This window comes from Pseudorca crassidens, chromosome 17 (assembly GCF_039906515.1).
Source record: "Pseudorca crassidens isolate mPseCra1 chromosome 17, mPseCra1.hap1, whole genome shotgun sequence".
NCBI classification, from domain to species: Eukaryota; Metazoa; Chordata; class Mammalia; order Artiodactyla; family Delphinidae; genus Pseudorca; species Pseudorca crassidens.
The window spans coordinates 56616264-56643619 of record NC_090312.1 but is presented as its reverse complement, the minus strand read 5'-3'; the positions used below and the strand labels follow the sequence as shown (position 1 = coordinate 56643619).

Here is a 27356-nt window from a genome sequence, read left to right as displayed (position 1 = left end):
AAATTTTGAATGTGTCATTAACCTAAATATGTGGAACTGGAGAGTGATAAAACTATAGGACATCTTGTTAGATTTTTGCCTTGTCTGCCATATGTAAATTAACTGACACCAAATTTACCCTGAGAATGAGGCCAGCCATTAAAAGGGAAGAAAATATTGCACTACACCATGAAACAAGACAATGTAGACTAATTATATTTTTGTTTTAAAACAATCACTGAGACAAAGATTTTTAAGTCAAATCTCTTTCAATGCCTTTCCTTTAAACTTTATTCAGTTTGTCTTATCAATTCAGATTTCTTGACTGACATGTTATTTGTAAAAAAAAAATCTTTGCAACACATTTTTTAAAATTCTTAGGTTAAGATGTCACACTGAAGAAATGTCTATTTAAGCCCCTTTTCTGGAATCCCAGTAAAATTACACTAAAGAAAATTTTAAAATAAATAACCTCATGAGGACAGGGAAAAGAGGAGAGGAATGAAATATTGGAAACTGGAAAGCAAATACATTAAAGATGCATTGCAGATGTAGGTCTCTGAACTAAAAGTAGAAGAAGCTGAGAAACATGATTTACTCCACAGAATGCTCAAAAGCATCATATAAATTAATGGAATTAAGCACAATTGGGGCAGGGGCAGTTACAGTACTTGAGTAAAGAGGATTACTTTACTCCATAAGTGGAAATGTTTTCTAGATTCCCAGTTCTACCCTTAACCCTTAGGGAACTGCTCCTGCGCTATCATAGCAAAAGACTGCAGGTTAATTTCTGGGAGACACCAGCATAGTTGAAGTTCTAAGTACCATGTGAAAATAAGAGATTTAATGAGTTTATATACACTGATAACTAAATGCCAAGACTGCACACTCTAGTCCCAGTTCCCAGCTCAGCTCTCAGTACCCAGCAGTCAGAGTCCTGCCCTTTAAGGAGATTAGAAGACTTCTCTGGGGAACCTGACTAGCCCAAGATGAAAGATCTACAGGTTCTGACTTTGAGGGTTCCTTAACAATTTGTTCACCCACATCACCATATATATAGTAGTCAATTTTAGAGTCTGTAAACCTCATGCATACATTTGGAGTTTCCCATCAACTTTTTGGTCCCTTATTATTAATTATGAGCAGACAGTTAAGGCTTACAAGACATCTGAGGAAAGCCTCTACTCCTACATGGAAAATGGAAATATACTTGAAGATATTGCATTCGTGAGCCAAAAACAATACAGTACCAAAAATTAATACAAACAAGGCCTTAGAAATTAAAAACATGATAATTAAAGTAAGGGAGGATGGAGGCATAAGGAAATCTCCAGTGAGTAGAAGTAAACACAAACAAACAAATAAATAGAGATTAAAGATAGGAGAGAAAAGAAAGACGAGTTCAGGAGGTTCAACACAAAAATAATAAAAATTCCAGAAAAAACAACAGAAATAGAAAGGAGGAATTTATCAATGAAAGGATCCAAGAAAATTTCCTCAAAATAATGAGAATATTTTCCATTTTGAAAGGGTTCACTGAAGGGCCAACACAGTAGGTGAAAATAGAGACACATAAAAATGCATTACCATTAAATTTTTTAAATACTGGAGACCAAAAAAGTAACCAAAAAATTTTCAGGCTGGGAGGAAAAACAGGTCTTTGACCACATATATAGGATTAGGAATTAGAACACACTACAATGTCTAGTCAGAGCAATTAGAGAAGAAAAAGAAATTTAAAAATGAGAATGATTTTGAAATTCTCAACAGCAACATTGGAAGTTAGAATTCAGTGGAAAAACTACCTTCAAAATTCTGAAGGAAAATTATTTCCAAAGAATTCTACTACTTGCAAACTATCACTTAAGTGAGGAAATAAAAAAGAACATTTACATACTTACAATAACTCATGAAATTTGCCTCCCATTACCTTTTTCATGAAGTTACAAAATAATATGCCCTTCCAAAACAAAAGAATAAGCTGAAAAAGAGAAATACATGGGACAAAAGAAACAGGGGGAGGTAAAGCAAATCCCCAGAATACTGGCAAAGGAAATCCCAGGTGGATCATGTTAGAAAATATTTTGGAAAAGTGAAATGACCTATATCTGTAGCTATCTTATCCTCCAGAGTGAACAGATAACCACAGTGAAAGTCACTGGAACCATCATCTCTTTCGATGAGTCCACAGTGATGATGGGAATGCTTGAGATAGAAAGATGATACAGTGAAGAAATGTATTCCTACTATTAAGGGTTATGCTAAAGCCTCATGTCTCTGTTTTAACCAACAACTTAACAAAAGCTGATCACTGTAAACTGCAAGGTAGAAGAAAAATATGCTAGAATAAGAATTCTCCTATGTGCTTTTATACATGTATAAACTTATATTAGTCACTTTTAATTTTAAAACATTAAAATTATTTCCACTGAAGTTAAGATCAGAACAAGGTTGCAAATAACACAATTTTAAACCTTGTTCTGGAGGTGTGGGTCATTGCCACAAGGTAAAACATATAAATGGAGAGGGGGAAGATGGCAGAAGAGAAAGACGTGGAGATCACCTTCCTCCCCACAGATAAATCAGAAATACATCTACACGTGGAACAACTCCTACAGAACACCTACTGAACGCTGGCAGAAGACCTCAGACCTCCCAAAAGGCAAGAAACTCCCCACGTACCTGGGTAGGGCAAAAGAAAAAAGAATAAACAGAGACAAAAGAATAGGGACGGGACCTGCACCAGTGGGAGGGAGCCAGGAAGGTTTCCACACACCAGAAGCCCCTTTGCGGGCGGAGACTGCGGGCGGCGGAGGTGGGGGGAGCTTCGGGGCCGCGGAGGAGAGCACAGCCACAGGGGTGCAGAGGGAAAAGTGGAGAGATTTCTGCACAAAGGATCGGTGCCGACCAGCACTCACCAGCCCGAGAGGCTTGTCTGCTCACCCGCCGGGGCGGGCGGGGCTAGGAGCTGAGGCTCGGGCTTTGGTCGGAGCGCAGGGAAAGGACTGGCAGCGTGAACACAGCCTGAAGGGGTTAGTGCACCACGGCTAGCTGGGAGGGAGTCCTGGAAGAAGTCTGGACCTGCCGAAGAGGCAAGAGACTTTTTCTTCCCTCTTTGTTTCCTGGTGCACGAGGAGATGGGATTAAGAGCACTGCTTAAAGGAGCTCCAGAGACGGGCACGAGCCGCGGACCCCAGAGACGGGCATGAGACGCTAAGGCTGCTGCTGCCGCCACCAAGAAGTCTGTGTGAAAGCACAGGTCACTATCCACACGTCCCTTCCGGGGAGGCTGTGCAACCTGCCACCGCCAGGGTCCCAGGATCCAGGGACAACTTCCCTGGGAGAACGCACGGCGCGCCTCAGTCTGGGGCAACGTCACGCTGGTCTTTGCCGCTGCAGGCTTGCCCCGCACTCCGTACCCCTCCCTACCCCCGGCCTGAGTGAGCCAGAGCCCCCGAATCAGCGGCTACTTTAACCCCGTCCTGTCTGAGCGAAGAACAGACGCCCTCTGGTGACCTGCACTTAGAGGTGGGGCCAAATCCAAAGCTGAACCCGGGGAGCTGTGCGAACAAAGAAGAGAAAGGGATATCTCTCCCAGCAGCCTCAGAAGCAGCGGATTAAAGCTCCACAATCAACTTGATTTACCCTGCATCTGTGGAATACATGAATAGACAGCAAATCATCCCAAATTGAGGAGGTGGACTTTAAGAGCAAGATTTATTATTTTTTCCCCTTTTCCTCTTCTTGTGAGTGTGTATGTGTATGCTTCTGTGTGAGACTTTGTCTGTATAGCTTTGCTTTCACCATTTGTCCTAGGGTTCTATCCGTCTGTTCTTTTTTTTTTTCACTTAAACTTTTTTTTTCTTAATAATTATTCTTTTATTTTAATAACTTTCTTTTATTTTATTTTATCCTCTCTTTCTTTCTACTTTTTCTCCCTTTTATTCTGAACCATGTGGATGAAAGGCTCTTGGTGCTCCAGTCAGGAGTCAGTGCTGTGCCTCTGAGATGGGAGAGCCAACTTCAGGACACTGGTCCACAAGAGACCTCCCAGATCCACATAATATCAAATGGCGAAAATCTGCCAGAGATCTCCATCTCAACACCAGCAGCCAGCTTCACTCAGCGACCAGCAAGCTACAGCGCTGGGCACACTATGCCAAACAACTAGCAAGACAGGAACACAACCCCACCCAATAGCAGAGAGGCTGCTAAAATCATAATAAGTCCACAGACACCCCAAAACACACCACCAGACGTGGACCTGCCCACCAGAAAAACAAGATCCAGCCTCATCCACCAGAACACAGGCACTAGTCCCCTAGACCAGGAAGCATACACAACCCACTGAACCAACCTTAGCCACTGGGGACAGACACCAAAAACAATGGAAACTAGGAACCTGCAGCCTGCAAAAAGGAGACCCCAAACACAGTAGGATAAGCAAAATGAGAAGACAGAAAAACACACAGCAGATGAAGGAGCAAGATAAAAACCCACCAGACCTAACAAATGAAGAGGAAATAGGCAGTCTACCTGAAAAAGAATTCAGAAGAATGATAGTAAAGATGATCCAAAATCTTGGAAATAGAATAGAGAAAATGCAAGAAACATTTAACAAGGACCTAGAGGAACGAAAGATGAAACAAGCAATGATGAACAACACAATAAATGAAATTAAAAATACTCTAGAAGAGATCAATAGCAGAAAAACTGAGGCAAAAGAGCGGTCAAGTGACCTGGAAGATAAAATAGTGGAAATAACTACAGCAGAGCAGAATAAAGAAAAAAGAATGAAAAGAATTGAGGACAGTCTCAGAGACCTCTGGGTTAATATTAAACGCACCAACATTCGAATTATAGGGGTCCCAGAAGAGGAAGAGAAAAAGAAAGGGACTGAGAGAATATTTGAAGAGATTATAGTTGAAAACTTCCCTAATATGGGAAAGAAAATAGTTAATCAAGTCCAGGAAGCACAGAGAGTCCCATACAGGATAAATCCAAGGAGAAACATGCCAAGACACATATTAATCAAACTGTCAAAAATTAAATAAAAAGAAAACATATTAAAAGCAGCAAGGGACAAATAACACTCAAGGGAATCCCCATAAGGTTAACAGCTGATCTTTCAGCAGAAACTCTGCAAGCCAGAAGGGACTGGCAGGACATATTTAAAGTGATGAAGGAGAAAAACCTGCAACCAAGATTACTCTACCCATCAAGGATCTCATTCAGATTTGATGAAGAAATTAAACCCTTAGAGACAAGTAAAAGCTGAGAGAGTTCAGCACCACCAAACCAGCTTTACAACAAATGCTAAAGGAACTTCTCTAGGCAAGAAACACAAGAGAAGGAAAAGACCTAAAATAATGAACCCAAAACAATTAAGAAAATGGGAATAGGTACATACGTATTGATAATTACCTTAAATGTAAATGGATTAAATGTTCCCACCAAAAGACACAGATTGGCTGAATGGATACAAAAACAAGACCCATATATATGCTGTCTACAAGAGACCCACTTCAGACCTAGAGACACATACAGACTGAAAGTAAGGGGATGGAAAAAGATATTCCATGAAAATGGAAACCAAAGGAAAGCTGGAGTAGCAATTCTCATATCAGACAAAATACACTTTAAAATAAAGACTATTAGAAGAGACAAAGAAGGACACTACATAATGATCAAGGGATCGATCCAAGAAGAAGATATAACAATTGTAAATATTTATGCACCTAACATAGGAGCACCTCAATACATAAGGTGAAAACTAACAGCCATAAAAGGGGAAATTGACAGTAACACATTCATAGTCGGGGACTTTAACACCCCACTTTCACCCATGGACAGATCATCCAAAATGAAAATAAATAAGGAAACACAAGCTTTAAATGATACATTAAACAAGATGGACTTAATTGATATTTATAGGACATTCTATCCAAAAACAGCAGAATACACATTTTTCTCAAGTGCTCATGGAACATTCTCCAGGATAGATCATATCTTGGGTCACAAATCAAGCCTTGGTAAATTTAAGAAAATTGAAATTGTATCAAGTATCTTTTCCGACCACAACGCTATGAGACTAGATATCAATTACAGGAAAAGATCTGTAAAAAATACGAACACATGGAGGTTAAATAATACACTACTTAATAACGAAGGGATCACTGAAGAAATCAAAGAGATAATCAAAAAGTACCTAGAAACAAATGACAATGGAGACACGACAACCCCAAACCTATGGGATGCAGCAAAAGCAGTTCCAGGAGGGAAGTTTATAGCAATACAATCCTACCTTAAGAAACAGGAAACAGCTCGAATAAACAACCTAACCTTGCACCTAAAGCAATTAGAGAAAGAAGAACAAAAAAACACCAAAGTTACCAGAAGGAAAGAAATCATAAAGATCAGATCAGAAATAAATGACAAAGAAATGAAGGAAATGATAGCAAAGATCACCAAAACTAAAAGCTGGTTCTTTAAGAAGATAAACAAAATTGATTACCATTAGCCAGACTCATCAAGAAAAAAGGGAGAAGACTCAAATCAATAGAACTAGAAATGAAAAAGGAGAAGTAACAACTGACACTTTAGAAATACAAAAAATCATGAGAGATTACTACAAGCAACTCTATGCCAATAAAATGGACAAATTCTTAGAAACGCACAACCTGCCAAGACTGAATCAGGAAGAAATAGAAAATATGAACAGACCAATCACAAGCACTGAAATTGAAACTGTGATTAAAAATCTTTCAACAGACAAAAGCCCAGGACCAGATGGCTTCACAGGCGAATTCTATCAAACATTTAGAGAAGAGCTAACACCTATCCTTCTCAAACTCTTTCAAAACATAGCAGAGGGAGGAATACTTCCAAACTCATTCTACGACACCACCATCACCTGATACCAAAACCAGACAAGGATGTCACAAAGAAAGAAAACTACAGGCCAATATCTCTGATGAACATAGTTGCAAAAATCCTCACAAAATACTGGTAAACAGAATCCAACAGCACATTAAGAGGATCATACACCATGATCAAGGGGGGTTTATTCCAGGAATGCAAGGATTCTTCATTATACGAAAATCAATCAATGTGATACACCATATTAAGAAACTGAAGGAGAAAAACCATACGATAGTCTCAATAGATGCAGAGAAAGCTTTTGACAAAATTCAACAGTCATTTATGATAAAAACCCTGAAGAAAGTAGGCATAGAGGGAACTTTCCTCAACATAATAAAGGACATATATGACAAACCCACAGCCAACAACTTCCTCACTGGTGAAAAACTGAAAGCATTTCCACTAAGATCAAGAACAAGACAAAGTTGCCCACTCTCACCACTCTTATTCAACATAGTTTTGGAAGTTTTAGCCACAGCAATCAGAGAAGAAAAGGAAATAAAAGGAATCCAAGTCAGAAAAGAAGTAAAGCTGTCATTGTTTACAGATGACACGATACTATACATAGAGAATCCTAGCGATGCTACCAGAAAACTACTAGAGCTAATCAATGAATTCAGTAAAGTAGCAGGATACAAAATTAATGCACAGAAATCTCTGGCATTCCTATACACTAATGATGAAAAATCTGAAAGTGAAATCAAGAAAACACTCCCATTTACCGTTGCAACAAAAAGAATAAAATATCTAGGAATAAACCTACCAAAGGAGACAAAAGACCTGTATGCAGAAAATTACAAGATACTGATGTAAGAAATTAAAGATGATACAAAAAGATGGAGAGATATACCATGTTCTTGGATTGGAAGAATCAACATTGTGAAAATGACTCTACTACCCAAAGCAATCTACAGATTCAATGCAATCCCTATCAAGCTAACACTGGCATTTTTCACAGAACTAGAACAAAAAAATTCACAATTTGTATGGAAATACAAAAGACCCCGAAATGCCAAAGCAATCTTGAGAATGAAAAACAGAGTGGAGGGATCCAGCTCCCTGACTTCAGACTATACTACAAAGCTACAGTAATTAAGACAGTATGGTACTGGCACAAAAACAGAAATATAGATTAATGGAACAGGATAGAAAGCCCAGAGGTAAACCCACGCACATATGGTCACCTTATCTTTGATAAAGGTGGCAGGAATGTACAGTGGAGAAAGGACAGCCTCTTCAATAAGTGGTGCTGGGAAAACTGGACAGGTACATGTAAAAGTATGAGATTAGGTCACTCCCTAACACCATACACAAAAATAAGCTCAAAATGGATTACAGACCTAAATATAAGGCCAGAAACTATCAAACTCTTAGAGGAAAACATAGGCAGAACACTCTATAACATAAATCTGGTGGCATCTTTAGGCATTTCTATGTATAGTATCATGTCATCTGCAAAGAGTGACAGTTTTACTTCTTCTTTTGCAATTTGTATTCCTTTTATTTCTTTTTCTTCTCTGATTGCTGGGGCTAGGACTTGAAAAACTATGTTGAATAATAATGGTGAGAGTGGGTATCCTTGTCTTGTTCCTGATCTTAGAGGAAATGCTTTCAGTTTTTCACCATTGAGAATGATGTTGGCTGTGGGTTTGTCATATATGGCCTTTATTATGTTGAGGTAGGTTCCCTCTATGCCCACTTTCTGGAGAGTTTTTTTTTTTTTATCATAAATGGGTGTTGAATTTTGTTGAAAGCTTTCTCTGCATCTATTGAGATGATCATATTTTTTTATTGTTCAGTTTGTTAATGCGGTGTATCACATTGATTGATCTGCGTATATTGGAGAATCCTTGCATTCCTGGGATAAATCTCACTTGATCATGGTGTATGATCCTTTTAATATGCTGTTGGATTCTGTTTGCTAGTATTTTGTTGAGGATTTTGCATCTACGTTCATCAGGGATATTGGTCTGTAATATTTTTTGTGTGTGATATCTTTGTCTGGTTTTGGTATCAGGGTGTTGGTGACCTCATCGAATGAGCTTGGGAGTGTTCCCTCCTCTATACTCTTTGGAAGAGTTTGAGAAGGTTGGGTATTAGCTCTTTTCTAAATGTTTCATAGAATTCTCCTGTGAAGCCATCTTGTCCTGGACTTTTGATTGTTAGAAGATTTTTAATCACAGTTTCAATTACGTTACTTATAATCAGTCTGTTCATATCTCATATTTCTCCATGATTCAGTCTCGGAAGGTTGTGCTTGTCTAAGAATTTGTCCATTTCTTCCAGTTTGTCCATTTTATTGGCATAGAGTTGCTTGTAGTAGTCTCTTATGAGCCTTTGTACTTCTACAGTGTAGTTGCTACTTCTCCTTTTTTGTTTCTAATTTTATTGATTTGAGTCTTCTCCCTTTTTTTCTTGATGAGTCTAGCTAAAAGTTTATCAATTTTGTTTATCTTCTCAAGTAACCAGCTTTTAGTTTTAATGATCTTTGCTGTTGTTTTCTTCATTTCTATTTTGTTTATTTCTGCTTTGATTTTTATGATTTCTTTCCTTCTACTAACTTTGGGTTTTGTTTGTTCTTCTTTCTCTAGTTGCTTTAGGTGTAAGGTTAGATTGTTTATTTGAGATTTTTCTTGTTTCTGGACGTGAGATTATCTTGCTATAAACTTCCCTCTTAGAACTGCTTTTGCTGCATCCCACAGGTTTTTAGTCATCATGTTTTCATTGTCATTTGTTTCTATGTATTTTTTGATTTCCTCTTTGATTTGTTCAGTGATTTCTTGCTATTTAGTAGCATATTGTTTAACCTCCATGTGTTTGTGTTTTTTAGAGTTTTTTTTCCTGTAATTGATTTCTAATCTCATAATATTGTGGTTGGAAAAGATGCTTGATAATATTTCAGTTTTCTTAAATTTACCAAGGCTTGATTTGTGACCCAAGATGTGATCTATCCTGGAGAATCTTCTGTGTGCACTTAAGAAGAAATTGTATTCTTCTGCTTTCATATGGAATGTCCTATAAATTAAATATTTGTTAAGTCTATCTGGTCTATTGCATCTTTTAAAGGTTTTGTTTCCTTATTAATTTTGTCTAAATGATTTCTCCATTGGTGAAAGTGGGGTGTTAAAGTCCTCTACTCTGAATGTGTTACTGTCAATTTCCCCTTTTGTGGCTGTTAGTATTTGCCTTATGTATTGTGGTGCTCCTATATTGGGTGCATAAATATTTATAATTGTTATATCTTCTTGGATTGATCCTTGCTCATTATTTAGTGTCCTTCCTTGTCTCTTGTAACAGTCTTTATTTTAAAGTCTATTTTATCTGACATGAGTATTGCTACTCCAGCTTTCTTCTGATTTCCATTTGCATGGAATATATTTTTCCATCCCCTCACTTTCAGTCTGTAGGTGGCCCTAGGTCTGAGAGGGTCTCTTGTAGACAACATATATATGGATCTTGTTTTTGTGTCCATTCAACTAGTCTGTGTCTTTTTGTTGGAGCATTTAGTCCATTTACATTTAAGTTAATTATCAATATGTATGTTCCTATTACCATTTTCTTAATTGTTTTGGTTTTGTTTGTGTAGGTCCTCTTCTTCTCTTGTGTTTCCTCCCTAGAGAAGTTCCTTTAGCATTTGTTGTAAAGCTGGTTTGGTGGTGATGAATTCTCTTACCTTTTGCTTGTCTGTAAAGCTTTTGATTTCTCCATCGAATCTGAATGATATCCTTTCTTAGTAGAATAATTTTGGTTGTAGGTTTTTCCCTTTTATCACTTTAAGTACATCCTGCCACTACCTTGTGGCCTGCAGAGTTTCCATTGAAAAATTAGCTGATAACTTTACAGAGATTCCCTTGTATGTTATTTATTACTTTTCCCTTGCTGCTTTTAATATTTTTTCTTTGAATTTAATTTTTGTTAGTTTGATATTAATCAAACTAATTTTGATTAGTTTGATTAGATGCATATTAATGCGTCTCTGTGTGTTTCTCCTTGGGTTTATCCTGTGTGGGACTCTCTGTGCTTCTTGCACTTTAGTGGCTATTTCCTTTCCCTTGTTGGGGAAGTTTTCCAGTATAATCTCTTCAAATATTTTCTCAGACACTTTCTCTTTCTCTTCTTCTTCTGGGACCCCTATAATTTGAATGTTGGTGTGTTTAACATTGTCCCAGAGGTCTCTGAGACTGTCCTCATTTCTTTTCATTCTTTTTTCTTTATTCTGCTCCATGGCAGTTATTTCTACCATTCTATCTTCCAGCTCTCTTATTCATTCTTCTGCCTCAGTTACTCTGCTATTGTTTCCTTCTAGTGTATTTTTCATTTCAATTATTTTGTTGTTCATCACTTTTTGTTTATTCTTTAGTTCTTCTAGGTCCTTGTTAAACATTTCTTGTATTTTCTCGATCCGTGCCTCCATTCTATTTCCAAGATTTTGGATCATTTTTACTACCATTACTCTGAATTCTTTTTCAGGTAGATTGCCTATTTCCTCTTCATTTATTTGATCTTGTAGGTTTTTAGCTTGCTCCTTCATGTTTAATGTATTTTTCTGTCATCTCATTTTTTTTGATGGGTAGGGCTGTGTTCCTGTCTTGCTGGTTGTTTGGCCTGAGGCATCTAGCACTGGAGTTTTCAGGCAGTTTGGTGGAGCCATGTCTTGGTGTTAAGATGAGATGAGGAGCTCTGGGAGAGCTCACACTGATTAATATTCCCTGGGGCCTGCAGTTCTCTGTTAGCCCAGTGTCTTGGACTTGGTGTTCCCACCACAGGGGCTCAGGTCAGACCCCCAGCCTGGACACCAAGACCCCAGAAACCACAAGGCAAAAAAATAAATAAAGACAAAGCCCAAGGCAAATAATAAAGCAAAACTGAACAAACAAAAATAAACACACAAACAAAAAAAGAAAAGAAAACAGACAAATAAAACCGAAGACAAATAAGAAAAACAGATCCAAGCAAACAAAAAACAATCCAACAAGCAAACAACAACAACAGCAAAAACCCACAAGGAAATTAAAAAACCAGAAGACACCCAAACAAACAAGATGGCCCAAAAACCAAAACCAATAATAAAAACAAAACTAGCTAAACAGAAAACAAAAAATAAAACAAAAGTAAAAGGACAAGCTAAAAGAAAAGCTAAGAGAACAAAAGACAAACACACGAAAATGACAAAAACAGAAATTAGAAAATAAATGTTTAAAAAGACAAAAACAAAGTAAAAACACTATGAAACAAAACAACACAAAAATAAATATCAAAAGAACAAACCAACAGAAAACAACATCACAAAACAAATGAAAACAAAAAAAGACAACAAAAAAGAGCAGAATAATAACAAGAAAAAAAATAAAATAAAATTAGAAAAATAAAAAATATGTTAGAAAAAATAAAAATGAAACAACAAAACACAACATCAATAAATAAATAAATAATAAATTTTAACATTTTAAAAATAAAAGTAAGGATTCCATGGTGCCTCTTCCATCAGTGCCCTTGCCCCCATGGTGAGCTCCGTGCAACCCACACTTCCCCAGGAGGCCCTCCAAGACCTTTAGGTAGGTCTCTGAACCCATTGTGTCAGCCCCACCTTTGCGTGTGTTTTTTTCACCAGCATCTGCTCCTGAAGCTGGCCCAGAGCACATGTGCCCACACAGGCCAACTGGGGCACAGACTTCCCACCTGTACCCATGCAGCCAGAGGAGGCTTTGGTGGGGGTGGGACACAGGCCTGGGGCCCGTGCAGCCCTCGGAGGCTTTGAGGGGTGCGGTGCTCAGGCCCAGGACACACATGGCCAGAGGAATCTTTGTTGGGGTGGTGCGCAGGCTGCCAGGACCCACCTGGTCCTTGGAGGCTTTGGGGGAGCTGTGCTCAGGCCCACTGGGACCCGTGCAGCCAGAGGAGGCCCTGGCAGAGCAGGGCTCAGACCCAGGCCCCTAGCAGGCTCACTGGGGCCCAAGTGGGTAGAGGAGACCCTGACTTGAGGGGTGGGCAAGCCCACTCAGGTGTGCCCACTGCCCAAGGAGGCCAGGTCAGCAGGTGGGGAAGGTCACTGCAATGGCGGCCCTGCCCTTTGCTCACCAATTAACAATGGTGCCCGACTTCTCTGGTGGCCCAGTCTTCCTCTGCCAACCTTCCCGGCTGTGGAGCCCTTCCCTCTTGCTGCCGCAGGCTGCCTCCCCACCGTCAAAAGCCATCCCCTCCCCAGGTCCACCCTCCAAACCTCACTCTCCGGTACCCAGCCCTCCTCTCCACCAGGAGACACACAACTCAGGCTGAGGTGCACAGTGCTGTGACACAGACCATACACATAGGTCCCACTGTGTCCCGCCCTCTACAGACCAGCTGCCACATTCCCCTCTGATCCCGCAATCCCCTGAAGGTCCCTCTCTGTCCCCTGATCCCCTCACCATGAATAGGGCCCTCTGAGTGTGGGAATCTCTTTTCTTCCCTAGCCCCACTTCAGGGGCTCCAGTCCTGTCCCACCTCCACTTTTCTTGCCCCCCTCCTTCCCTCCCACGTCATAGCCAGTTGCACAGAGATTCCTCCAGTCCCCGTGGGTGTCTGAGGTCCCCCACTAGTGCTCAGTAGGTGCTCTGCAAGAATTGCTCTGATGCATTCTTGTGTACTTGTGAGGAGACGTGAACTCCACACCCTCTTACTTGGCCATCTTGACTCCGCCCCCTTCTCCAAATGGGTTGTTTTCTACATTCAAATCAGCACCAAAAGAAGGACTCAGGAAAGTTGAAGAGAATGCTTTTTAATTTAATTTAATTTATTTATTTATTTTATTTTTTATTTTTGGCCATACAGCACCGCTTGTGGGATTTCAGTTCCCTGACTAGGGATTAAACCCAGGCCACAGCAGTGAAAACACTGAATTCTAACCACTAGATCATCAGGGAACTCCCATGCTTTTTTATTTTTAATTGTTAACTTTTATTACAAGACAACCACAACTTCAGTAAAGAAGGGGTGGGGTGTAGAAAAAATGGAAGAGTGGGAGAGACATCAGCAATATATCAATGCAAACCAAGATTTAAGCTTTCTGCAAAACAACAGAGCTTTCATTACACATTACAATTTCTGTGTGAGTTTTAAAGATAGGTACTGTCCTGTGTACTTCTGTATATATCATCTCATTTGAGAAAGAAAGTTACCATAGGTACTTTATCATTAATGTTCCATTATGTGCTTAATCTTTATTTGGAACTTGGTGTGTTTTTAGAAGGCTATTTTATTTCACAGTTCCTACTTCTACTTCTGACATCTGTTCATCAGACACTTCAGGGATGCAAATATTAAACAGCAATTGTAAATAACACGTCATCTTCTCAAACCAAAGCAACCTCAATTTAGATATATTAAAGGTATATAAAACAGAAGTCCACTGAGAATAAAGAGACACACATAGATATAATACATATGTGGAGACTTCACCAAAGGTATCAAAACCAAGCACAGGCTGATAGCTATTGCTACCAGTAGAAATGGCAAAAACACCTGAAAAGAGCAATTTTTTTTAAATTAGATATTAAAACCCATTTAAGGTACTTACGTATTTACATAAACAAAAAGTAAGATATAAGCTACTGATAGAAAATGGGTTAAATTATCCATGAGTTTACAGAAATCTGGCTTACTATTTAAGATGTTGAAAATTATTGTTAGGGTGTTGGCTGTAGGGAATGAACATCTAGCATTTGACTGTTCGTGAGTGAAAATAATCATGACCATTTGCCGGTAGGGTAAACATCTTCTGGTCTAGAAGGCATGAGTTCTTTAAGAGGGAGTTCCTAAGGCCCAAAGGAAGTCAAAACAATTTTCCCAGAAAAATATCTCAAGGCAGTAGGAAATTCATCTCAATAACACAGAGTATCCTCAGACCCTCTATTGCTCAAGTAGATATTGACAGGTAAATATTATGGCTCTGTAGGCTCAGTATATTAAAAACAAAACAAATCAAAATAAAAACTTTGGCCAAAACAATTCTCCTTATTTTTTGTGGATTTTTTTGGCTTCTGTTTTGGCCAAAAACGTTGAATCCCTATCCTTGGCACTTGCTTTGTGTTAGTATTGCAAGTGTTTTGCACCAAACATTACCCTACCTAGGGAGAAAATTCAGTAGGCAGTCACTTTAGATATGAATCTATACCTCCAAAGTATAACACAGCTAGTCACAATTTATTAAACCCTTTAATTAGAGTGTCACTCATTTGGGGTTTAAATCATTAAGAAACTCCTTTTAATTGGTAAAATACCCCTGAGAAAGATAACCTATCATCTCAGAGCTTACCATCAGTTATCCAAAAACTGAGAGAGGAGAGAAGAGCATTCATGTGGGCATTAGAGACAAATTTCAAGCACTTACGCTATGGTTACCCTTGCCTTCCTTTTTGATGCAAATGAATATCAAATAATAATATAAATAATAATAACTATCAATATGGCTCTGTATTGTTTGCATGCCTTAGCTCATTTAATACATCCCACATTCTTAGGAGGTAAGCATTATTTATTCCCATTTTAGGTCTGAAGACACTGAGGATCAGTGGTTAAAAAACAAGAAGATTCCCCTTCCCTATGTACTCTCTGAGCATACTCTGGAGGCCACCACGTAGCAATGCTCATACTATGGTTTTGGTTCATCTGACTGTCTACATAGATTATAGTCTGCCTGAATGCAGAAGCCAAGTCTTATTCCTTTCTGCACCCAGAATACCTAGCAAGGTATTCAAATCATAGTGGCTTCTCAATAATTGATATAATTAGGGGATGGCTGGATGGAAGTAGAAGGAACTGAAAAGAAAAGATGGTTGTAAGTCAACCAAAGCTGATGATTAGAATGTTGCTTCCTCCCAGAGTTCTTTCTTATATTTTGAACTTAGTGAGAGACAAACATCCTAAAGAGACTGCCTAGATTTGAATCTTGGCTCCACTCCATGCTGTGTGACCTTGGGCAAGTGACAACTTTTATAAACCTATTTCCTTATCTGTAAAATGGGGATAACACTAGTATCCATCTTCTGTATTACTGAGAGAAATAATTTTGATAATCCAAGCAAAGCTTTTAACATGATGCTGAGCCAACCAAGCCTGTTTTACTACTCTGATAATCAAAGCATCAGGCCACCTTTCTCCAAGTTTCCTTATGCTGTCCAGTTTTTTCTTCTTTCCTTTTCTATGATTAAAGAGCACTCCTGCGAAACTCTTCTTCATCCAGACTGAAAGTAAGTTTAAATGTAAGTAGAATTGAAAGGATGGAATTTGTTGGTGATCAAGTTAAGCTGACGTTTCAGGACAGGAGATGCTATAACTCGTGACCCCACAGCAGCACTTGCCTATTCTTATTTCCCACCTGCAAAATCTGACCCTGACTGTGGAAGACACTGGTATGCAGTGGTAGCTATCTACAGAACTAAACAAAGTAATCTCTGCTGAAAAGACTCATAATGATTTGTCTGACAGTCCAGAGGACTATCCTTCTCTCTAATAAACCAAACAGAACCTGAGAGATTTTATATTGAGTAAAATCTACCCAATAAAAATAAAAATTAAAACTAAGACCAAATTATCTGTACATGCTTCACAATTTGTTAGTAATAAAAAGATCTACTTGTAGACATTCTGAATATAGTCTTCCAATACATTTACACCCAGTATCTTTGATTTCACACAGAAAAAAATTAGAAAACTCACTTTTACCTTATAAGGTCGAGGTAGATTGGGCTTTTGGTATCTCAGTTTTAGTATTCCTGTCATTGATAAAGCAGACCAAATAGAAACTACAATATAAAGATAGCTTATCAAGTCAATTAGGTTTGTCAAGACAACCGCGATGGACACCATAATGACAAGTAGTAACACAGACATAAATGGAGAGGAGTAAATATTAAGCATGTTAAATAACAAAGGCAGCTGGCCCTCTTGGCCTGCAATGTATATTACTCTTGATGATTCAAATACATTAATCAGAAGGTTGCTAAATAATGAGGCAGAAATACCAAAAGGAATAACCCATGTTAATGAGGGGATAACTCTATCAGTCCATGTGAGAGCCACAGCATCTGCAGAAAAACCAGAACACACAGAAGAAAATGTATTTAAAAAGATAATGATAAAACTTTTAAAATTATTTTTTTAAAAAAGGAGGACATTTAAAAAGTCATTAAAAATTTGAATTTCATTTAATTTCACACTTTAATTCCTTATGCATGTGTCCATTTTAGCTCTGTCAAACCAGTTATTATTTTATGTGTCTTCCCCAACAGACAAGGAATTTCACTTCTTGAGGGCAAAGATCATTTACTTTCTATAAAACTACTTCATTCAGTGACAGACATAGAGTAAATTTTCAATGATACTTGTGAAATAAATTGATTTTGTTGAATGGATGATTGAGTGAGTGCTTAAACTAAAACTAGTTTACAGAGTCCTGATAATTACAGTCAGAGTGAAAAAAAAGCACAGTGCAATGCTTCTGACACAGGAATGAGACTCACAAAGTTCCCATATCATGGTGCAATTTGAAATACTTAACAGAAATAAAAATAAACCATATAGATAAGGAAAATAAATTACACACAGATTAAAATACTTATGACTTCTGGGCACTAGCCTAAACTATAGACCAGGGGCTCTCAGGGGAGGTGGTTTTGCTCCTCAGGGGTCATTTGACAAAGTCTGGAGACATTTTTGGTTGTCACAACTGAGGAGGTAGGAGGTTACTGCTGTCATCTAGTGGGTAGAGGCCAAAGATGCTAAATATCCTACAATGCATGGGACAAAACAACAAAAAATGATATGGTCCAAAATATCTAGTGCTAAGATTGAGAAACCTTGGTATTGACCAATCTTTAGAGAATATTGAGATTTTTTTACTTAAAGGTGAAGAGATCTTATGAATGCTAATTCAGTATAAGTCAGTAGATATAAAAGGCATCAGTGAAAACAATTATCCACTATCTATGAATCTATCTGAATCCAATTCATATTATGTAAGATATATAAGCTAGGATAGATCATTCAGACTCAGGAAAAAAAATTCTCAGTTTTTCGGTGGAAAGAGTGCAACACGATCTTGTGTCCCTGGGGGTAGGGGTCCTCCAGGGTTATGGCAAAGTTGTTTTCCAGGAGAGCCTCCAGCACGTCAACATACTGGCTTATAACAAACAGTAAAATTTTTTCAATATGATGAAATTGAAATTTCATCAGCGGTTCCTGTTCTTTAAAGTCTATTTTTTAAAGCCCTTTCAAATAGCCTCAAATGCTCTTTTCACTATTCTCTTTAATGCTATTCTATAATATTGGGCCTTGTTTTAAAATGTCTCTTGCCTCACTTAATATTCATTTTAAATAAGGTATTGTTGGTTATTCCTCCTGAACAGTCATACCTCTGCACATTTTCCATTTTCAGACACATTTCAGAAATACTTCTTTTCAGTAGTGAAGCAATTGTTCTCCTTTGAGTTCCCATCCTTTTCAAACCTGGTTGGTTATAATTAGAGGAAGTTCTAGTTCAGCTCTGCTGCATAATCTTTATCTCTATCTTACAATTGATTTTTTTTTCTTTTTCATTACTTCCCTTATGTTATTTATTTTCTTTAAAAAATTATATTATAAATGCTTTTGATAAAAAGTAAAATAAATAGCTCCAAAACATATAAAGTAAAAATGTGTCCCTTTCTTTGCCAATCCTTCATTCACACACCCCAGAAGTAACTACCATTAACATCTTTTTTGATATTCTTTCATAACTTTTCTATGCATATATAAGCATCTGTGAGAGGTATGTATATATGTATATATATGTATTTGTGTGTGTGTGTGTATGTGTGTGCTCCTGCATGGTAAATCTTGCTTTTTTCACCTTCCAATATATCTTGATCATATTAATACATATACATCCATCTAATTATCTTTAAACTTTTTCAGTATTCCATTATATAACTGCAACTTAAATTATTTACTATTTCCATATTGGTGGATTTTTAAGTTATTTTCAATTTTTTACTAATTAAAAATGTGCTTTAATGAACACACTTGTGCCCTCAGGTGTTGGTGCACTTCTCCTCTGAGAGTAAATTCTTAGAAGTGGGATTTGTGAGTCAAAAGGTATATACTTTTTAAAATAAGCTAGGTATTACAAAATTACCCTCCAAAAATGATTGTACCAATTTACTAGTAAGTGAGTCTAACATTTTCAGTTTCCTCTCAAAGTACTTAATCACGCCTGGTTGACCAGTTATCTGCAGGCTGCTTCTGGTCAAAGAAACCTTCTTAGCCTCTGCTCCCAGACAATATACTTACTCTTTTCGATTATCTTTTCCTATGCCAATAGTCTCTAGTTTCAAGTATGACACGGAACCCTCAAGAACACCAAATGGGAGCAACCTTGTCAACGGTGTGTTAGCAGGGCTTTCAGGAACTTTGAAATCCTCAGGCTGAAAAAGCCAGAAACCTGTACTCCTCACTATGACATTTCCACAAACCTCACTGTAGAGGGACAGGCTTCCCCTACTGTGCTGTAGAACTTACTCTATTTTTTCTTCTAAGAAAGACACACACATCCTAGATGGTCTATATCCCTTTGTAGCTTTTCATGTCTTTTAAATATACCCATTTGTTTGAAAACATTCACTCCTTAATCCTTAAAATTCCTTAATTTAGGAATCCATTTCTTTTGCTTATAATTTTTTCTCCTACTATATAAATTTTGCCGTTCATTAAAGAAAATTTGGAAAATTTAGTAAAGAATAAACAAAAATCACCCTCAATATCATTCCAACAGGTCATTATTAATTAGTTATTGATATTTTCTGTTTTATATTGTAATATAGATCCTGCCTTTGCTCTCATTATTACATTATAAACAGTTTTTTTACTTTAAGTATTCTTCAAAAATATGATCTTTGAAAAATCTCAAGATGGTCTATTATATACATTTCTATAAATTATTTATTTATTTCAAATTTATTGGATATTTTGGTGGTCCTTAATTTTTTGCTTTCATAGGTAATGCTATGATGATTGTCCCTGTACATACATTTTTCATGTATAGCTCTGATTATTTCCTTAATGTAAGTTCATAATACAATAAAAGGTAGATATTTGAAATCAAAAATATTATTTCAGAATTTAAACATCTAAGGATGATATGTCTAAAAAAATTGTATCAATTATAGTCAAAACACTTCATGTGTCTTCCATACATGCCAAAACTAGTATACCGCCCACAAAAATGCTGCAACTGTTATGACACACCAGAAGAGATATTCATCATTTTTAACAACGAGTATGGCCAGAGCACTGGCCAAAACAGATGCCAGGTTCAGTGAGCCATTACGGCTGAGCCAGCTGACCAACAGCCCTGACCACACCTGTATGTAGCTTCATAAATTTATTTTCTACATAATCAGAGTAGTTAATAAATCATTACTTGTTTTTGTCCAATTTAGCAATTGGTTTGTTCCCACAAATACTCAGAATCTTGACTATTTCTAGTGTACAGCTCCCTAACAGAGCTAGACCACTATGAATCAACACTGATACCATGCATTGGCAGCTTCCTACATGGCAGTAACACAAGAATTGAGGCAAAGTGTGTTAGGACTTTTATATTAAACCTCCCTTAGATTTATTTCCAGTGCCCCAAAGATTTACCAAAACAGTAATAGCTACTCAAAAGACATTAGTTCCAAAAGTACTGGCTGATAACTCAACGTTTAATGCTGATTTGAGGAAATTGCTTGTCTTTCATATTTCCTGTTCCTCATTTCTTTCCAAATTTCCTTTTATTCCTTGAATCTGTTACTCATTTTTAAATATATGTTTATTTCCTTAATATTTTCCTATTCTTTCATTTTTTATTCTACAACTAGGACCCTAAAATAGTTATCTTTTAGTCAAATTTCCAATATGTTCAGGGCCCTTTGCCACTATAAATTTTAGAGTTATTTATGGTAAATAACAACATTATATTACATATTAATCATATTAACTATGTATATCAGTTGACCATTAGCATCTATTCTTTTAACTACTAATGTCCTACATTTCAAGTTTATCATTCTTTATGTCACCTAGAAGAACATTTGGAAAATTCATGTTGTGAAATTTTTAGTAGATATAATATACATATTATATATATTATAAGCACTGATTACACAGTGTCACTCTGGTGAGAAGAGATCATGAAAGGAATACTAACATTTTGAACCCAGTCTGCACCATACGCCATCATTATATATACTTTTCCATATTATCAGAAAACACATTACCAAGCTTAAATGTGAAACTCATTTCTAAGACAAATCATGCTCTTTGGCCCCTCTGTTATTTTCGAAAATTACAAGTTGACTCTCTATAAAATAATGAAAAGCAAACAGCAGTCTCAACTGGTAAAATGATACTTACATATGCTAAAAGGACCAGAACTGTCCTTATTATTATTTATTGCCTTAGTTATTTACGTACAAACCTGAAGAGAGAATTTCCTTGGGTGTCAGAACAGTCAGGTAGGAAATGTTAACCAGTAAATAAACAATAGTCACCAGAGGGAATGCAATAAATATGCATTTTAGAATTGTCTTCCTGGGTTTCTTCAGCTCCCCTATAACACGCAAAAGAGCAAAATCACAACTGGTAAAACTTATGCCTTAAATTAACCTTTAAAATTGCTCCATGTATCAAGTGTTGGGCTGGACTCTTCCTATCCGCCCCAGCCACCACCACCACCACACGTGCATGCACGCACACAATAGGAACTGCTACACACACACCTCCTTTCAGAACTTGGTGCTAAATGAAAAAAAAGGGGGTTAATGTCTTCATTTCCCCCATAGATGGTAAAATTTCTGAAGAAATGCACAAGAATGAAAGTGAAAGCTTAGCCCATAAGACCCTGTAGGTTCGGAGTCTACCTGTGTCTTCAGTCTCCTTTGTTAGGTACTTGGTAATGAGTTTGAGTAGTGGGAATACAGTGGTGAGCAAAAACAAACATGAAGCTCAACATTAAGAAGAGGACCTATGATTAATTCAATAATCACCTAAAGAAAAGTTAAAATAGTGGCTGTGGTAAGCGTCCATGTGAAAAGGGAGAAAGGGCTGTGAGAATACAGTATATGACAAGTTGATGACCCCCTTTGCTATCCGTGCTACAGGCACACTGGTCTTCTTTCAGTTTCTCAAAAGTGTCGTGCTCCTCGTTGCCTCTCAGCCTATTCTCTCACGTGGAATGTTCTTTCCTTTTCTAGTTGCCTAGTTGACACTTACCCTTCCTTCAGCAATCATAACTTCTTCTGGGAAAATAGGAGCTAAAAATCTCCTAGGCTAACAAAATTGTCCTATTATACATTCTCATAGCATTTGTGAAAAGAGTAAAAGAGTCCGTCATAAATACTCTCTCCCTGTAGTCTCTTCACCTTCCCTTTATGCCAATATCAAGTGCAGAAAAGACGTGATTTAGCATCATATATAATGATTTTCCAGGATAGTCTTATTCTCAAATATTGCCCCATTTGTGACACCATTTTCCCCAGTCTCACCGTTCTCTGAGAATTATCCTTGACATAAAGAATTGAACATTATAGCTATGTGTACACACTGTGACTCTGTGCCCTGGTAATAGGTAACAGGACCAAGCACAGACCTCTGACTCACTGGAAGCCAATCATTGCCAGTACACGAGAAGATTTCTTGTAAGAATTTGAACCATATGTCAACAAAACTGAGAGAATCAGGAAAAAAGCATGTAATGGCAGCACAAAAATCCAGCTAATAACTCTAGTTTTTAAGTTCTAGAGCTTCCCTAATTCCTGTTGCTCCTGAAGACTGGTTGCTCAGGTCTCCCTTGAAATACAGCATTATTCTTGCAGCAAGTTCCCCTTTGCTAGTTTAAGCTAATGTGTGTGGGTTTCTGTTACTTAAAGCTAAATCCCTCTGACTAATAAATATTTGTCCTTTGACAAATGTCAGATTCCTTCCATCTGCATCTGCCCAAAGGTTGAATGTAATGCCCATGGCATACACAAATATGAGCTGATTAAGTACTTGATGAGTAAAGAATTAGAAAACTCTCATTTAAATGCTGCCTGAACCACTTAACTATTTATGAGCTTCTGGACAATTTATTGACTGTCAAGGTTTCAATTTCCTTACCTGTATATTGGGGAAATGGAAAATACAGAGACAATAAAATTCCAATCAGATGCCTAGCACTTAATAAGTTATTAATGACTACGGTTATTAGTTAAAGATTTTGGGCAAGCAGAAGGGCTACTTTTTAGGATTACCTGTACTTTCCTCTGGGCCTTTTGCTCTTTCTCATTATGTATTAGATTGTTACAGAGGGGATAGGAATATAATACAATATAATATACAATATAATAGCTAGACAGGTAGTGAATATCCTTGGTTTTGAACTTAAAAGATGGCTGTTCCTAGGGTAGGCAAAGTCAGCTGCCTACAAATTACTATTTTACTGGTAAAAGTGTTACTTAGAAGTTAGTTATACTTAAAATTTATTAAGTGAATTAACAATCCCAGCATACACTGAAATTCCTTCAGCTTTTGTTTACTGCTAGCTGGTTTTCAAGAATTCTGTAATAATTGATAAGTTAGCAAATTTTGTTAATCTGTCTTCAGCAAAGTCATCTAGCAATGAAACATCTTTGGCAATGGAACAAAATGAAACTGGCACAGATAGACACCAAAGATATCTCTTCTATCCTTAAAAGAGAGAGAGAGAAAATGAGAGAGAGAGAAAAAGAAATTTTTTCTCATTATGCTAACCTTTCAAATTGCAGTGACCCATTTACCCATAAAAGACTAATCTCTTATAGCTTTCTTTTCTCAATACTTCACTTTTAAATTCAAAGCCAAATTTCCTCTCATGCTCAAAATTCGCCAATGACCTCTTAAAATTTTTTCTGATCAGCTCTCACACTCTTCAATTTCTGAAGCATTTCACCATGTTGATTTCACCTTCTTTTGGAAACATGGTGATTTTCTTTCATAATTCTCTAAACTTCCTCTGGCTTCTTCAGCAGATCCTCTTTCTCCACATACTGCCTAAAAGTTGGCATTCTCCAGTCGTCTGTCTCCAGTCCTACGCCATCTTGTTCTCCTCTCTCTAGGTACTTGGCTTAGAAATCGTATCTATCATAAAGCCCATCAGGTGGAAAGCATTTTTGCAGTCACCCAAGATTGTGTGCCATGTCTTATACACACCTGCACACTTCTAGTCTCCACAGCTTCACTCAGATTTTTCTACTGCTAGAACTTTTTGGATTCAATGAAAATTGCTACCTTTTCCACTTGATGACACAGCAAAAGGTGATTTTACCTTCCACTGAATTTCCATAGTAATTATATTTTTCCCTTGTAGCCACTTATTAAATACTATCATGCCATTATTTGCTCATAAGGCACAGAATTATAGTGATTTTAAGTGATAATGCCCATTTTTCAAATGAAGGAGAAAAAAAAAAATAAGTCCAGAGAGTTACTTGCCAAGCTAGTAAGTGGCAGAAGTCAGGCCAAAATCTAGGTATTGCCAGTTCTACTAGACTATAACCCTCTTTGGGGTAAAGAATACATCTTACTCATCTTCAGGCCCTAATACAGGACTTTAAAAATAGTCAGTGTTTAAAAACATATCTGCTGATCGAGCGATTTAATGAATGATGGACACATCAGTCACTACAGGGGGTACTAAGATTAAAGGAAAAATGTGTTCAATAGTAGAGCGTCTGCTTCATGTTTAAATGTCAAAGAAAAAAACTGATAAAATGGTTGACTTTGAGAAACATGAAATAAGTGTGCAAGTTTCCTGAGGAGGTGAGAGGGAAAGGATACAGGTAGAGTTCAAGGGAAGAGACTGACTTTGAAAGTGGAGAGAAAACTTTTGTCCTGATGTTGAAGGGAAGAGTATTAAGTCCAGCCTTAGAGCAATCAAGGATATCTATGATTCTATTCTTTTTAAAAATACTTAAGAGCCTGAGTGTGTCGCAGCCACCCACCCATAACACAAACATAGTCTGCATTGGATTATTCTTGGATTCATGGTTTCATGGAAGGGGAGTATTTCCACAGCCCGAGAATTCATCCATTAATAGAATAAAAACTAGTTTGACATGGAGGTCCCATATCTATGGTCCCGGAATAGAAAGCTGAAAAAGAGAAGTTATTCCAGAAAATAAATACTTTGGAATAACTGTGGGAAAAATTAAGAGTAGGTGATAAGTGCAGAGCTGGCATATCTTGATCTGATTTAGAAAATAATAAGGAAGAAAAAATAGATTGAATCATTTATTTTAAATGAAACCCAAAATATAATAAAAGATGTGCATTTCACATGGCGTGCAATAAGTCATGGCTTGAGACTTTTTTTCTCAAGGTATTGTTGGTTACCTGCTATATACATAGAGTATCCTCCACCTGAATATGAAAAATATCCTTGGAAGACAGCTTCTGTAAACTGGGAGGCTTCTGGAAACTCAGCACCGAAGGAGTTCTAGATTCTGCTTCCTCCCTCTCACCAGCAACACTCCTCCACTTAGGGAAATAAGGCCGAGTATGGCCATTTTCAGCACGGTGCTGGATATCTGAAGCCAAGTCACCTCTTTCACACCACGAAAATTTAGGATTCCCACAATCCACAATATGGCCGGGGCCAGACATTTCTTTGGCAGCTTTGGAGCACAGCAGCTGGGAGGAAAAGGCTGGATGCTGTACCCAGTGAGGAGCGGAGACTGACTGGCAGCTAGCCCTGGCCCCAGAAACAAGGTTATCCAGAGGTTCAGGAAAGAGATCAAGTTGTCAAAACATTTCTTCAGACAATAGTAGTGAACTCCACAGCATGGAAAGTTATACCTATCTCTGCGGAGCACAGAGAGGTCATAATGGGCAATAAGGCACAACCAGCCCAGATGCACAGGGAGAGCCCCACGTTCATGCACGAGTACTTTAATACCCCTTTGGGGGCCACAAAAATGCCTGCTCCAATTAAATTAACATAATTATATTAATTAAAAAACTTGTGCCCCAGGAATATCCAAATACGCACTTGAGCTGTATCTTCCTCTCTGCATCCATTGTAATTGAAGAATTTTTAAATTTTATTTATATAGATTATAATTTCTGAATTTTCTTGCCTATGTTGCTGGAAAGGATGTTCATGGATTCTCTGAAATAAAAGAGTGCTGCCCTTTTTTTACACCGTTGTTAAATATAGCCTATGTTCAATCATTGACAAAATATATGTGATGCATCCAAGTAAAATAATGTAAGATTACTTGGAAGGGTTTAAGTTTGACTTGTTTTTTAAATTATTATCAAAATAATACATTCAGATGGGAAAAAAGGATTTCAATAAGACAGGGTATTACAGCAAAAAGCAGGGGTTTCCTGCTCTACTTCACTCCTTCCCAAACATATTCCCAGTTCTTTTCTCTGGAAACAACCATTTAAAAGTATATATGGTTTTGGTTCTTTTTGGTGGTTACTTCCACAACTCTAAACAGTACGAAAATACTTTTATTCTTAAATATCTCTACTTAAGAAAGTGTCCGTTGACTTCCTCCCATGAACACTGAGGAATTAGCTCAGTTACTATCCTCTCATTTACTCTGCTCCCTCTTCCTCCCATTTTTACCATCAAGCTTTCAAGAAACCAAGTATTTACCTTTAATCAAGTTCATGGAAACCAATTAACAAGGTGAGGGAGTGAAAGACCCTGCAACATAAGCCTGTCCCCTAAACAGCCATCATTCTGGCTTCCTGGGTCACATGCAGAAAGATGTGGACAGGAAGTAGAGGATGAGGCCTGACCCCCATGGCTCAGATCATCTGAGCAAGGTCTGAGCCTTAATAGCTCTTATATATGTTGACTCTATAATGCAAAGTGTTGTCCTGAGCATCTCTAAAGCCTCATAAGCTTGGAGCACACCCCCTGCCTCGGAAGTAAATTATTTCCAAATTATCCTTTAAGAGTAAATGAAAATGAAGTTGTTTATGTTTTTGCTTTGGTTGTGGGTAAACTGGCTATTTTCTGGCAGATTGCATCTGATCCGCCAGAAAGTCCAGTAATAATACTGTACAGATCTCAATAAACATGAGTGGGTTCGCTACCCAAATGAAAGCATGCCTCCCATCCTATCCCAGAGAGAAGGACCTAGGAGTGAGGGAAGGAGACCAGAAAGCTCACCTTAAAATAGAAATACAGTATGTGAAATAAGCCACACACAGAAAGACAAGTATTGCATGATTCCACTTATATGAGATACCTAAAATAGTCAAATTCATAAAGTCAAAGACTGGAATGGTGGTTACCAGGGGCTGAGTCCAGGGGGGAATGAGTAGTTGTTAATCAACAGTCATAAAATTTGAGCTCTGAGTAAGCTCTAGAGATGTACAGCATTATAACTACAGTCAACAATAACGTACACTGAAAATTTAAG

General features: G+C 37.6%; 1 protein-coding gene across 1 annotated transcript; it reads right to left on the bottom strand.

Annotated features, from left to right (window-relative positions):
• Positions 1-14134: 14134 nt before the first annotated feature.
• On the bottom strand, positions 14135-25992 carry SLC7A13 (solute carrier family 7 member 13). The gene is given in 8 exon segments (XM_067711700.1): positions 14135-14256; positions 14259-14400; positions 16603-16964; positions 21377-21508; positions 25309-25412; positions 25414-25765; positions 25768-25921; positions 25924-25992. Coding segments are annotated over 8 exon segments (1437 nt in total).
• Between the last annotated feature and the right edge of the window lie 1364 nt (positions 25993-27356).